Source organism: Lepisma saccharinum, chromosome 13 (genome assembly GCF_977018435.1).
Source record: "Lepisma saccharinum chromosome 13, izLepSacc3.1, whole genome shotgun sequence".
Taxonomy (NCBI): domain Eukaryota; kingdom Metazoa; phylum Arthropoda; class Insecta; order Zygentoma; family Lepismatidae; genus Lepisma; species Lepisma saccharinum.
Genome location: NC_139241.1, coordinates 84,742,609 through 84,757,417, shown reverse-complemented (window position 1 = coordinate 84,757,417; position 14,809 = coordinate 84,742,609). Strand labels below are relative to the sequence as shown.

The following is a 14,809-nucleotide window of genomic DNA, read 5'->3' as shown; positions in this document are numbered from 1 at the left end:
AACATGACTCCATTTCTTATGATACAGTATGTAACATTGTTATTCGTACACATAGAATTTTCGAGGAAAAAAGTCATATCTACTAGTAAACAATCATTTTCATATGTACCTGGAAATTAAATTAATGTTAATGAAGGTTTCGCCAACAAATGCCAATAAAAATGTATGTTCAAAGTGTATAAACAGAGCATATAATTTGTGTGAAAAGAGAAAAACACGCTGTTTCATGCAACATTGTTATTCGTACAGGCAAGAGTTTCAATCTTCTTCGCATACAGCGCCACCGCTATTCGAACAATTTCGTGCAGTTTGCAACTTTGTAACAAGTTTGAACATACAGGCTCGCTTTCCATCAAGTGGAATGCTGGCGTAGGTATTGTTGTAGGCCTATCGTCTATCTATCAGGGCAAGGTGAAGGAACTTAGTTCCGATCTGAAGGTTGTTGTTATAAATTTGGCCCTTAGAGGTTATTCGTTAAGAAAAATTGGACAAACAGTCAATAAATCACACTCCACAGTTCAATATATAGTAAATAAATTTTGAGAGGAAGGTTCAACACAGAATGCGCAGAGAAAACGAAGAGAGAGACTGTTGAATAAACGTGATGAACGCTTTATTTTACAAAGAGTGTGAGAAAACCCTCGACTAAGTGTTCCTCAGTTATGACCGTTAGTAGAAAATGTTGCTGGCAAGATGATGTCCGATCAAACTGTTCGACATGCCTTGTGGAAACATGGATATCATGGCAGAATACCACGAAAGAGGCCGTATGTAAATAAGGTGAATCGCAGGAATAGACTTTCATTCGCGAAAGAGCACACCCACAAGGACTAGGAATTTTGGGATAGTGGCATATGGTCAGACGAGTCCAAGATTAATATATACGGGTCAGATGGGATAAATAGGGTCTGAAGAAAATCAATGATCACATTAACACAGTTCCAACAGATAAACATGGTGGTGGGTCATTAATGATTTGGGACTGTATGTCGTCCAAAGGTGTTGGTACCATCCAGTTTATTGATGGTATCATGGATGCACATGTCTATTTGGACATATTGAAGAACAATGTAAAGCAGAGTGCCCAAAAAATGGAGATGCTGCCTATCTACAGATTCCAACAAGACAATGACAGTAATCATAAGGCACGAGTTAACATGAATTGGCTAATATGGAATGTGCCCAAACTACTACAAACACCAGCTCAAAGTCCAGACTTAAATCCCATTGAGCATTTATGGGCAATTTTGAAGAGGCGAGTCCATAAAGCAGGCGTCAAGTCCAAACAAGAGTTGAAAACCGTTGTGCAAGCCGAGTGGAATAAAATAAGCTCTGAAACTGATTAATTCTATGAAGAACAGGTGTGAAGCAGTAATTAAAGCCAAAGGATACACACCAAAGTATTAGAACTGTCAGTCAATTTGCTCTGAATATACTTCTAGCTTTTATATTATTAAGGGTACGAATAGAAAGTTGTACAAAGAATGGCACGTTTCTCTTTCAGTTTCATTTAATTTATTATTGTCATTGGTTCTACAGAATTTGGGTAAGATTTTATGTTTCTAATGATATTAGTTATTGAACTCTAAAGAAACAATTTCAAAAGAGTGTATTTCCTTTCAGATTTTAAAGCATTTTCTTTGACAATCCGTGTGTACGAATAAGAGTGTTACATACTGTATTTCTACTGTAACTACAGGTAAGGTTAAGTATACCAAACTGAAAGATAGTTTGTCCACAACAAATTTTAAATTTCTTGCTTGTCTCTTTTATGATTGTTCAAAAACATGCTTTTGGTGCACTACTACACAAATATGGATCTTTCCAGAAAAAAAAATTCCTTGACTTTTTGATACAGGTAGACACCCTGAGAAAGCTCAAAATGAACACAACACAGATGAACGAAAAACTTTTAGTAATTAACACAAGCGAAAACGTGGTAATAGAAATTGCAATATGTAGCATATGGATTATATGTCTGAAAATGTGGAAATTACATGTAAAAATAACTAAAATATGTGAAGTATGTACTAAAAGCTAATACATGTAAAAGAAAAAGAGCAATACATATCACAATTCTCCAATACAAAATAACATTCATTTTTTGTATCATAGTGATAAACAAGTGAGCTATGTGCACCTGTTGGAAGAAAAAAATAATAGACTGGCTGATTGCCTGGGGTTGCCTGGTATTTATTTATCCCAATCAGTGGTGTGCCCAAGGTGGGTTTGATGGGGGTTATAAACCCCCCCAGTCCCTTTCGCCAAGTATCCTAAAAAAGAACGTCAAAGGTAGGAAAATATGACAAAATGAGGACTGACTACCAAGAGAAAGTATACATAATCCCTCACTTTCGAAAATCCTGGGCACACCACTGATCCCAATCTTCTATTAGACAGGAATATAATCAATTCTAACTATAGTGTATTTACAGGTATTTAAAAGGATAAGTACAGTATACAAATTATAAAGTAAAATCTTTTACAAATTCACTATAATATTATATTGACTTGAAACTTGATTATAAACAACATTTTTAGTTTCACCTTCAGGAGCAAGAATAAATAAATTGAAAGGCATTGGGAGTGTCACTATTCATCTTAGCGACCCCGAAAACCAGTGGCGCAGGAACGGTTTTCATTTGGGGGGGGTACAAAATTCAGCCTCCCATATATATATATATATATATATATATATATATATATATATATATATATATATATATATATATATATATATATATATATATATATATATATATATATGTCCAATCAAGTGTCGCAATAATAATAATTAGGATAATTATATTTAATTAAATTAATATATTAATTAATTAAATATGTACATTAATTAATATTGTATTGTTATTATTACATGAATAGGAAACAGATAGTAAAAGAATACAAATATAACAGCAAGTATTCATTATCTAGCGTACGTGTAGTTAAGATCGCCAAGATTTGCACAAAAACAACTGCCCTGGCAAGGAATTTAATGTCAGATAGAAAAAGAATTGAATATTTATTGAATAACAAAAAAAAGGAGTTAGATCCAATTAACGAAAAGTAAAGTTTCTGATTAATATTTTATGGATATTATCATTAGTAGTGTGCATAAATCTTTGGAATCCTTCAAAGCCGTATGAGCCAAATTCCTTGCCTTCCAATAAGTTCAGCGGAAAAAAACATCGAGTATACAGGGTGCAGCAGAAATAACTCCCGGATTTCATTCGTGAATAACAAAGCAACGATAGATGTTATGCAAAATTTTATTTCACAGTTGTAAAGAACAAGGATTACCATTTTGTTTCCCATATGTACCGAGGCAACTCCATGAACGCCCCTAGTTTTTTGAGGAAGACGGCATGCAGTTAATGTAACGTCTGACCGTTATGTATGGATGTTACGCAACTTCCTGCAGCCGCAATCGAACGAGCGTGGCAAATTGGCTGTGTGGTTCCAACAGGATGGTGCCACAGCACGCGTATCGATGAACGTGCTACGTGAAATGTTTCCAGGGCGTCTGATCTCACTTCGAAGTCACCTTCCATTGCCAACTCTTTCCCCCGAGCTCGCACCCTGCGACTTCTTTCTGTGGGAGTACCTGCAGGCTAAAGTTTACCAAGGAAGGCCGAGGACAGCCAATGATCTGAAAGATGGTATCAGACAGGAAAGAGCGGCAATACCGACCAGACATGATTAGGAGGGTAATGCAGAACTTCAGGGCGAGACTTCAGAAATGCGTACACTGTGCAGATCGGCATTTGGACGATATCATTTTAAAACAAAGTCAACTATGTCACCCAAAATGGTGACTTGTGGCAATTTTGTAACAAATAATTGGAACATTTTGTTCTTTGCAAATGTGCAATAAAATGGTAAACCTTGTTCTTTCCAACTGTGCAATAAGGTTTTGCATAACATCTATTTAATTGTTACGCTGTTCAAGCATAATATTGACATTGATGGAAATTGAGTATAACAAATGCTAAACAATTATATTTTGATAAATTACTTTTACTACTTGTTAAGTCTTTTGGGGGAAGGGGTCCGGACCCCCTGGACCCCCACAAAAACGTCCTTGATACCTAGGTATAATGTGAAGCCATGAGAAATATTCTCTTTTAGAACAGCAAACACGAATGTCCTGTTATTTAATGCAAAATATGCATAAATATTTTTAATTGTTTTTGTTAGAATTTAAGTTTTAAAAAAAACAACAAAAAAAACAAACAGATTTTAAAATCAGATAACAATTCTGAAACATATAAGGCCAGTGGCGTGGCGTGACTTTTTAAAAAGTGTTACTGGTTATCAGTATGACATTTATGCCTGCTAGACGTTATTACAACCCCCCCTTCGGTAAAGAAAACATTTCTTCGAGCTAGATATTTGTTCATTTCGTTCTTGTTTTGCTATCAGCACATTGATTTAGCAACAAACACTCCTAGAAAGAACTACCACTCATGAGACAGTTACCACGAAAATCCAATGAATAGTGGTAGACCCTTGTCAATTCTTCATCTGTCTCTGTTTTTTTTGCAATGAGGTGCGAAGGGGAAGAAGAAGATCCACACTTTTCTCGGGTCAGTCAGCAGACGACAGAACTCCGCTCCTTCGTGGAAGGGAAACTCAGCTGTACGTACTACTGTTGCCAACTTAGTATTTTGGAGCAAGGTTTGTCCACATCACGAATCGCACAAAGGAACTATACTTTCATCTATTACCTAACTGGTCTCAGTTGTAGTTCAATCCAGCCTTGGCTCTGCCTCTATTTGCTTCGCAGAAATTGTATTCCTATTTAGGCAGGATTTAGCTCTTTTCTGCCAATCCGATGTGACAACACTGGCTGCTCCGGTGGGTCTGAACGGAAAATCAGGAGTGAGGGGGATCTTGAGCCACCCCAACCAGGAATAATAATCTCCCACCCACTGGATATAGAAACTACATTATATAGAGTTCCACTTCAGTTCCGTTCATTCTAATTTTAAAAGTCCCATAGCTACGCATAAAAATATCTAAACAATTTATGGCAGATGTGTACCACATCCAATGCCTTTTAGAAGCCATGTATTTGGTATTTTCCCAGACATCTATAGGGTGTTGTATTAAAAAAGAAAAAAATTAGTTCAGATGGTTCCCAATCAACTCGTAAGAAGTCTGAAATATTTGTGAAAAAATTGACAAATCATTTATTTGTAATATAATTAGCTGTACCTAATGACGCTCTTCAAGTACTGAAAGTAATATCATTCGGTACATTTACAAAACCGAAATCCTTCAGCTCTCAGAAGTAGCAAGGAAAGCCATACGCTCAAAAGTTTATTCTTTCTTTTCAATTTTTGGTGGACAATGTGAAGAGCCGGCCAAGGTTATTTTCGTATGTAGTGGTATTAAATGTAGATACATGCGTGTGTTTAGGATGACATGTCAATTTCTCGTTTATGTGAAAAGGTAAACTTTAATGTAAGCAGAAGCATGTGCGCGTCACAGTTAAAGATTTTCGGATCTACAAAGAAAATCCAAAACACATTCCCACCTCGCCGTAGTCCGTGGCGGAGGGGTTAGCATAGCGCGCTATGACGCCTGAGGTCCCAGGTTCGAATCCTGGCCTGCCCATGGGTGTTATTTTTGAGTGTCCATCAATTTCAACATATCATCATCACTCATCCTCATCTTCGCGATTAGCCAAAAGTGGCAGAAATTCGAAGTAAAATAAACCAAATCAATCAATCAAATATTCCCATCTCATTCAAAGACCTTGTAAATCCAATCCAAAATCTACCAATAGAACCTGCAGTGAGTCTCATTTATCTCGTGCATTCATCTGACTAATGTAATTTTCTTACAATTTGATTTTAGAGTTTAACATAAAATGGAGTTGTGTTTGTGTTGCATTCGATATCACAATTAGATTTTAAGCAATTAATGTCCAATTATAAGTATACCTAATACATAGGTAAAAAATAGTCCCCCCTCTGATAAAATCGCAAATTGCACCCTGTTTAAATGTCTAGGAAAGATTTCATTTCACCTAGGAATGATATCGCGATGCGATGAGTCGAGAATTGTCACAGCCTCATCTCGTCTCCTGTGTGGTGAGGTCCTTCTCGTTCTTGTTTGTGCTTATTTTTCTTTCGGTTTCCACTCGGAAATCATTAAAACTTATTCCAAATTCACCTCATTCTCAGATAGGCCAATCGGCACTCTATTTTTTAAAAAAATATATATCTTAATATATAGGTTTAAGTATAGTTTTCCCAACACTCTCTTACAAATTTATGAAAAATATGGGTGAGGTGCAGGAGTGCATTGTAACACAACACCCCCCCCCTCCCCCCAGTTGGTCTGTCGTGTCTCGTCTCGTTCGTGTAAGTGTTCCGTTTCGGAAAATTCCATTATAAATATTCAAAAGAAAATGGGGTTAGTCATATACTCTTCTGATGAAGATTTGTACCTTATCTTCGAATCGAGGCGACCACTGCTTTAGAAATGTGTACCCCCCCTTACGCAAAGCAGCAATCGTCTGCAGCGTAATTGTCTGTGAGTCAATCTGATTCCATCGTTGCACACACGTTTTAAACAATTTTCATCTCCTTCAAGAGGTTTCCAAGAACTTAGGTCAATGAACTAACTAGTAGCAAGCACAATGTAGTATAATAAGTTTACAATTAAATGTTTTGAATTTCTGTGGTAAGGACTATAATGCTTAAAATTTATAAACAATAATACATTTTTTATTGGGCGAATTGATAATAGGTAATTTTAACAGAAGCACCTTACATCTGCTGTCAAATTACCAAAGGGGGGTACAGGGGGTAAAACTCGATTTACGGATTTAGGGGGGTACAGTACCCCCCTTCAAAAATTTGCGGGGGTACAATGTACCCCTGTACCCCCCCGTTCCTGCGCCACTGCCGAAAACTATGGATCCACACTAATATCGGTCGTTTTTATTATTTTTACATGTCATCCCCACCCCTAGGGGTGCCAGGGGTGTCTTACCCCAACAGTATTTCTTTCCAGATTGCAAGCGATACATGTACCAAGTTTGGCTGAAATCGCTCCAGGCGTTCGAGAGTTATTGCTGAACAAACAAACACACACATATACACACTTACATTCATTTATTTATATATATATATACGAGGGCCACTATTTTTGAGCCTTGGCAACACTGATTGAAGTTAGGCGCGATTTGACGTTTGCACGGAATCGTCTGGCATTATTGACCATAATGTACTTCAAATGTTTTGTCAATAGCTTCATTTGTGTTGTTTATGTTGCCTTGGAGATTGCGCGACAACAATAAAATGGAATTAACTTGTGAACATTTTTGTGCGATGATTTTTTACAGTTTTCGACGTGGATTATCAAGACAAGAGTGCATCGATCAACTTACTTCCACATTTGGCGATGAAGCCCCATCCTTTGCCACTGTGAAACGCTGGTATAACGAATTTAATCGTGGCCGCCATTCGCTCACCAACGAGATTCGTGAAGGTCGTCCAAAATCAGTTGTTGTTCAAGAAAACATTGATGCTGTGCAAAACCTAATACTGCAAGATCGTCATGTGACATACTGTGAGATTGAGGCAACCATAGGCATTAGTTCCACCAGCATATATAAAATATTACATGATCATTTAGCTGTGAGAAAGGTATGTTCTCGTTGGATCCCACACAATTTGACAAACTCAAAAAGACGCTCGCGTCAATTGGTGCAAACAAATGCTCAATAAATACAATCGTGGTGCTTCAAAAGATTGTAACAGGTGATGAATCATGGATATATGCATATGAGCCGGAACGTAAACAGCAGTCAACTGTATGGGTGTTTCAAGATGAACCCAATTTAACAAAAGTTGTTCGCGCTCGAAGCACATCGAAACAAATGGTCGCCGGTTTTTTCGGGAAAACTGGTCATGTGGCAACTGTGCCTTTAGAGGAACGTAGAATGGTCAACTCTGAATGGTACACAACAATTTGTTTGCCAGAGGTCTTCGGTCAAATACGGAAAACAAACAAACGCCGTCGGATCATTCTTCATCAAGACAATGCCAGCTGTCACACATCTCGTCTAACAACCGACTTTATGAACAGTCAAAAAATCGAATTGATGGGTCATCCGCCATACAGTCCTGATTTGGCACCCAATGACTTCTTCTTGTTCCCGAATGTCAAGAATAAATTGCGTGGACAACGATTTTCGTCGGCGGAAGACGCCGTTGATGTGTTCAAAAACCATATTATGGAGGTGTCTCAAGAAGATTGGAAAAACTGCTTTGACAAATGGTTCGAACGAATGCAAAAGTGTATTGACCATAAAGGAGAATACTTCGAAAAACAATAAAGCAGTTTTCAATGCCAAATTTCTTTTTTTCATTGTTAGGCTCAAAATATAAATAGTGACCCTCGTATATATATAAGTTATCAAGAAATGTGAAACATTACATAAGATTTCACTCAATAAACAAGATCAACATATTACTAACCTGCACCATTATCAATCTCTGCTAATAATGGAGACAATTCCACATTCAAATCTCTTATCTCTTTGTTAGCATCACAATTATATGAGCCATATGAATGAGAAATTTCATCCTTTGTAGAATTCGACGACATTACATAACTCAGTATTCAGCACACACAATTCATCAGTTTCGATGACACATGAGGTTCCTAACATTGGGCGCAACAACACGCTGTCTCGAACAATCTGGAAGGAAAAAGGTAGAATGTTAGAAGAACATGTACAATTTGAGAGGGCTGTTGACCTACTGTAGTGTCTGCCCAGAGAATTATGTTGAAGTTGTTTTTTTAATCAACAGATTTCGATGTTTTACGTAATATAAAATTGGTTCCAGTGCGCGGAAAACAAAAATAATGGAGATATTTGATTCCAAAGCATGGACTGCGTTAAGTAAAAACCTACCATTTTTTTTAGTACTTTCGCCACTTTTTATTAGTAAAAACAGTTTGTATAAACCCTCAAATAGCGAAAAACCATGTCAAAAAAACTATCAGCTCCAAACCTAAGCTAACGATGTAAAATTATAGCTGCTGTTGTGGAATGTCATGTTTGGTGCTATATTCAATTGGACGAAGCCTTCGGGCTGTTCTGCTTCATGATAAGGTAACACGCTAAGGTAAGAGACGTACTTGATTACACAATAAAAACTCAGCGAGCTAAAAACAACTTCAAACATGCATAAACAACATAATCTTGATAAATCATGTAAAATATTTCACTTTCTCAAGGAGGTACAGGAGGTCAAGGGTACCCAATTCGAGAATACAACTACAATTACTTATTTACAGGGTGTGCACAAAGTCCATATGCCCATATATTTATGTGGGTAATCATGATGGTGACCTTCACACAACCTTGGCAAGTGTCCTCCTGCTGTCTCCAAATCTCAAGGTGCTGTCCTCCATTGACACACTGCATTATTCAGTTCATTGTTTATCTGAGAATCCAGAAGATGGTAGTCCGAGAGATGGCTGACAAAAGTGATTACACAATTGAGGAGTGTTTGGTGGCTGTTCTGCGAGTCCATGAGCATCACTTTAACACGGTGTCTACAATTTCATACAAAAAAAAATCCCTGACTTTTCCAGACCAAGTCTTTAGGGCAATTCATGCCATTTACACACTTATTTAAGAATGACATTACATATGCATACTTAGAAAGCCACTAAACTAAGTTAAAAGAAATAACGAGAAGGAAAAATTGAACACAAATTCGCTAGTGATAAAGAAAGGGTTCTTTTTTATTAAAAAAATCATAGCATCCAAAAATTGCAACAAGAAAGTGGCAAATGCCAATAGCCACTTACTGTAGTAGATTTCTAGTTGAAAATAGTTAACAAAGTTTCTAGTTTCCTAAAGTGTTTCATATGCAATTTCTACTGTAACTGCTGGTAATATTCAGTATATGCAACTGTAGTATCGTTTGTCCACAACAAATTTAAAATTTCTTGCTTATCCCTCTCTTCATTGTTAACAAACCTACTTTTAGTGGATTTCCACAAAAATATTGATTTTTCAAGAAACACAACAAATTTCCAGAAAAATTAAATTCCCTGCCAGACTGGTAGACACCATGATTAACAGCAAATGAATACAAAACGTAATTTGATTGATGCTAAGAGTCCTAAACCTGACCCACCTAACCTAAAACTAAAGCCTTTAGCGATGAAATAACCCTTCACACACAACGCACGTGAAGTACAGGCTTCGCCCAGCTATAACGTCCTTCGTGTCCAAATCCGAGACAAAATCACAGCCATAAATCTAGGGATATAGGTCTCGTCCACCTGCTCACCCTAAAACATGAAAGGGAGAGGGTGGTGCAGGTGGACGTTCTTCCCTTGCTCCCTTGAGCGTTTCTCAAGAGTGGCGAAAGATTTGGTTCAGTCCTTTTGTTTTTTAACGTTCTTGTCCTCATTCCTCCCTCACATACATGCTGCTGGGTGATGTAGTAACCATACCCAGAAAAGGGCTGGCTGCTGATATATACGAGAAGGGGGAAAAGATGTGTCAACCTTTGTGGTTTCGACAAGGAGAAGGATGAGGTAAGGACCATGGTGAACTCTACAATTTGCAGCAGTAGTCCATACGAACATGACAGTGAACAAATGGCTGCTCACAAACAAAGAATCATGTAGGAGTATATGGAGGGGAAAAATCGTTCTCAAGGAAACTTGTAGTAACTAATCACAAAGACTCTGGAGTATGTGTTAACAGACTTAATTAGAATTGAACCGTGTAAAAAATGTCCGTGCACCATAATAAATTCACAATTAAACAATTGGAACTTGGGCCTCGTTCACCATTGTACAGCAACAAAAGACTGTACCACCACCACATACAATGTTAATTCAATTTTGAATGAGTGTGGGTTTTCACGGTTTACTCCTGAGCCACTTATATACTATGCAAGTATAATAAATATGATTACAAGCAGCAGTATTGCATATTTTGTTTAATTTTGCATTACTATTCTGCTATGTTTGGCTAATTGCAATGATGAGGATGAAAGAAACTGATAAAGTGCAAACACAAATACGGTTGGACAAGACACAGAACACAAATTCTACAGAAGATTATACTGCCTATGGGCCAGGTGCCTCATCAGTATGCAAGAATAGACAATTTAGAGCACATCCCAAGTTGTACTAAAAAAAAAAAGTGGTAAATGTCTGTTACATCGGAGACACATTTCTTCATTTTTACATAAGAAGCTACTTACGGAAATGAGTTTCTGTAGCATTTTGAAAATTTGTGGAGGTATTTTCTCACCGTAGAATGCTGCACAACAAGAAATAAGCACTTTTGATATAATAAACTTGCATTTTGGGCAAAGCAACATTATGCCGTTGTTTCCATTATGTACCTGCAGATGGCGAGAGCATCGAAAGACTCGCGGTCTCACCAGTGTTTCCAAACGTGCATTTTTTTTTACGAGAATTTTTTTTAAACTATGTTTACCTAACCTAACCTTGCCGGAAATGGTCCGTGGGGCTATCGTGAATGGTTTTGGGGGCTATCCGTCAATGGTTCGTGGGGCTATCATGAATGCTTTTGGGGCTATCCGTCAACGGTTTGTGAGGCTATCGTGAACGGTTTTTGGGGCTATCCATCAATGATTTGTGATGACATAATGAACATGAAAGTAGGTATTTTTCGGTTAAGAAGGTTGGAAACACTGCATACACACTCCAAATCGACAAAACACAAGCACGAAAAGTGATGATCCACAGCTGTGCGTGCCATATTGTATGTTCCACAACGGAAGAAAGGAACCAAAAGAATTACTCATAATGTGAAAAATCGATGTTATTTTCGTGTAAAAAGCATAATGTCAGTGGAAAATCGATCTGTACATAATGTAGTCATGAGGCATCTGGGCCTGTATGGAAAAAGTTAATCATAAACATATACAAGTTGGGCCATGCTCTGGTTTAACTGGAGCCATTTGGACAAGTTTAGTGTACGAGAAAATAGTTGATGCATTGCAACTCAAAATGTAAACTAACTTCCTGTTATTTTCCTGTAGTTTACGGTTATTACAAGCATAAGAAAACAGTTTTTTCTTTTTCACAAAGAAAAAACTGTTTTCTTATGCTTGTAATAACCGTAAACTACAGGAAAATAATTCTATCATGCAAGCAATGCGTACATACAAGAAAAACTATAACTTCCTGTTAACTACCCTTGCAATCATGACCTTCCTTGTATATATTTTCACACTCCAAATTTGTTGCAACTGACTGGTAGGCATTAATTATGCACGGTAACAGTTTCATAGATCGGAGACACATTAAAATCGGATATTTTGTGTTTCGCATGGTTCGTACTTACCAATTGTGTATTGCGGAAACATAGTTCAAGGTGCCATTATGATTTTTACACGAAAACAAATGCAATTTTTCACATTCTGAGTGCTTTTTTTTATTCCTTTCTTAGCTTCCGGAACACACAATATAGCAGGCACATCTTGACTCACGTTGTGACTATGCAGTGTTTCAACCTTCTTCACCGAAAAATACATACTATCGTGTTCGTCGCCTGTGGAAATTATACATTATGCACGGGTAGCTGACTGTTAGCCCCACAAACCATTTCTGATAAGGTTAGGTTTGGTTTGGTTACGTTAGGCAAGCATAGTATAAAAAAGGGGGGGGTTGAAACACTGACAGGGGCTTACGTCATCAAATGTTCGCAGCATCCGGTTGTTGTAGGGCAAGCAAATGAAAGCAATGGCAATTGTGTGTCGGTGAGATATTTCTCTTGAAAAATACATGATTTCCCGGTCAAATATATTACACAATGAAAGAAAATACCTCGACGAACGTTGTAAACCTTGCAGAAACTCATTTCGGTAAGTAGTTTCTTGTGTAAAATTGAAGAAATGTCTCTCTGATGTATGAAACTGTTACCATTATGTGCAAAGACAAATAAATTTGCATCAAATACAATTATATTACTGTATTCTGCAAACCTTGGGGTAATGGTTCCAATTGTCTTATGATATTTTTTCAAATTCTCCTAGCAGGAAGACTAATGTAGAATTTTGACAATCATTGTCACACGAAATTTGAACCTTCCTCAAAGTATTCGAAAAAAATAATAAAAAATTAAAATGGTAATTTTATGCGATATAGCCCGAACACCTCGGACTCATTTATTTTGTTCATTTTAGTATTGATACTTACCTATTCTGCATTGCGGAATATTCTTTGAGGTGAAGTTATGCCTTATTCCATAAAATAGTGTCAACTTTTCATATTACGAGTCATTATTTGTCTTCCATGTTCCACTTGGGTAACAGACAACATGGATCATCGCGCGTCGTGCTTGTTTTTTGTCGATTTGGAGAGGGTATGCAGTGTTTCAACCTTCGTAACCAAAAAATACCTACTTTCATGTTTATTATGTCATCACAAACCATTGACGGATAGCCCCAAAAAACCATTCACGATAGCCCCAAAAAACCATTCACGATAGCCCCACAAACCATTGACGGAAAACCCTAAAAACCATTCACGATAGCCCCAAATACCATTCACGATAGCCCCACGGATCATTTCCGGCAATGTTAGGTTAGGTTGGGTTAGGTTAGGTAAGCATAGTTACAAAAAAAAAGAAAATATCTCGTAAAAAAAAGGCACATTTGGAAAAACTGGCGAGACCGTGAGACTTTCGACGCTCGCGCCATCTGCAGGTACATAATGGAAACAACGGCAAAATGTTGTCGCTTTACAGAAAATGCAAGTTCCTTACATAAAAAGTGATCATTTCTTATTCTCCAGCATTCTGTGGTGAAGTTTTCAGTTTCCGCGAAAGAATATACCTCGAAGAACTTCAACAATGCTACAGAAACTGATTTCAGTAAGTAATTTCTCCTATAAATTTGAAGAAATCTGTTCGGGCTACATCGCATATTTACCATGAAAACATTCGGGAAATTATTAGTTTCTTACTACTTTTTCCTCCTGTTCCTAGCACATTAATTAGCTAAAGTATTTGGTGTTGCGAATATAAGACACATTTGCCTGTTTTGTCATTTACCGATCACTGTGCGTTCTGGTAAAAGTGACTAATTGGTTAAATTATACTTCCTACAGTTAAATTAGCGAAATATTCAATGTAATAAACAAATACATTAAATAATAATCACAGCCATAGTCCGGCATTAGGTCGCATTACGGTGCAAATTTCATAAAGATGCGAGTTGCTTCGAGTCTATTACTTATCACAAAACCTTATAACGTTATTATTAGACATGAAATCTTATTTAACTTATCACATCTTACTAAAATTTAACTTACACTACGCACTTTCAAGACACAACACGCAATTTCTTGTGCAGTGCGAAATTCAACTTTCATTTGTCATCTTTCTAATGTAGGGTCCAATACCTATACTCACATAAATGTAACTACTTCGATAGGATGTGTGCTCACTGCGCAATGATATCATGATATGTTAGTGCGGGAGGCTGTGTGAGCCAAGAATAAGCAACAACAACAACGTGCGGGTCGGTAGTTTTCGGTCAGGACGGAATCAAGACGATTTTTTTTAAGCCAGACGTTCTGGACGGGAAAATTCACAATTTCTGAAAATCTTCAAGTATGACTTAAGATTACCGGACCCCTCGCCGATTTTCTTCATATTTGACATACTTAGAGGCATGCAAATTTCGTTTTTGACGAAAACACGAAATAACATGCTGTAATGTTCATTTTTAATGTTTTTGAAAGGTGTGAGGTGCATTTTTCTATCCTGTTTTGTCACAAAATA

The 14,809-nt window shown here is 37.2% G+C and overlaps 1 protein-coding gene across 1 annotated transcript in view; it reads right to left on the bottom strand.

Annotated features, from left to right (window-relative positions):
• LOC145997486 (cytochrome b5 reductase 4-like) overlaps positions 1 to 14,409 on the bottom strand; it is a 162,879-nt gene extending 148,470 nt beyond the window's left edge. Inside the window, exons 1-2 of the mRNA XM_083134588.1 lie at positions 14,338 to 14,409; positions 8,496 to 8,719 (exon numbers count right to left, since the gene is read on the bottom strand). Coding sequence (XP_082990714.1) covers positions 8,496 to 8,625 — 130 coding nt within the window. The 5' untranslated portion in view covers positions 8,626 to 8,719; positions 14,338 to 14,409. The remainder of the gene's footprint in view (positions 1 to 8,495; positions 8,720 to 14,337) is intronic.
• Between the last annotated feature and the right edge of the window lie 400 nt (positions 14,410 to 14,809).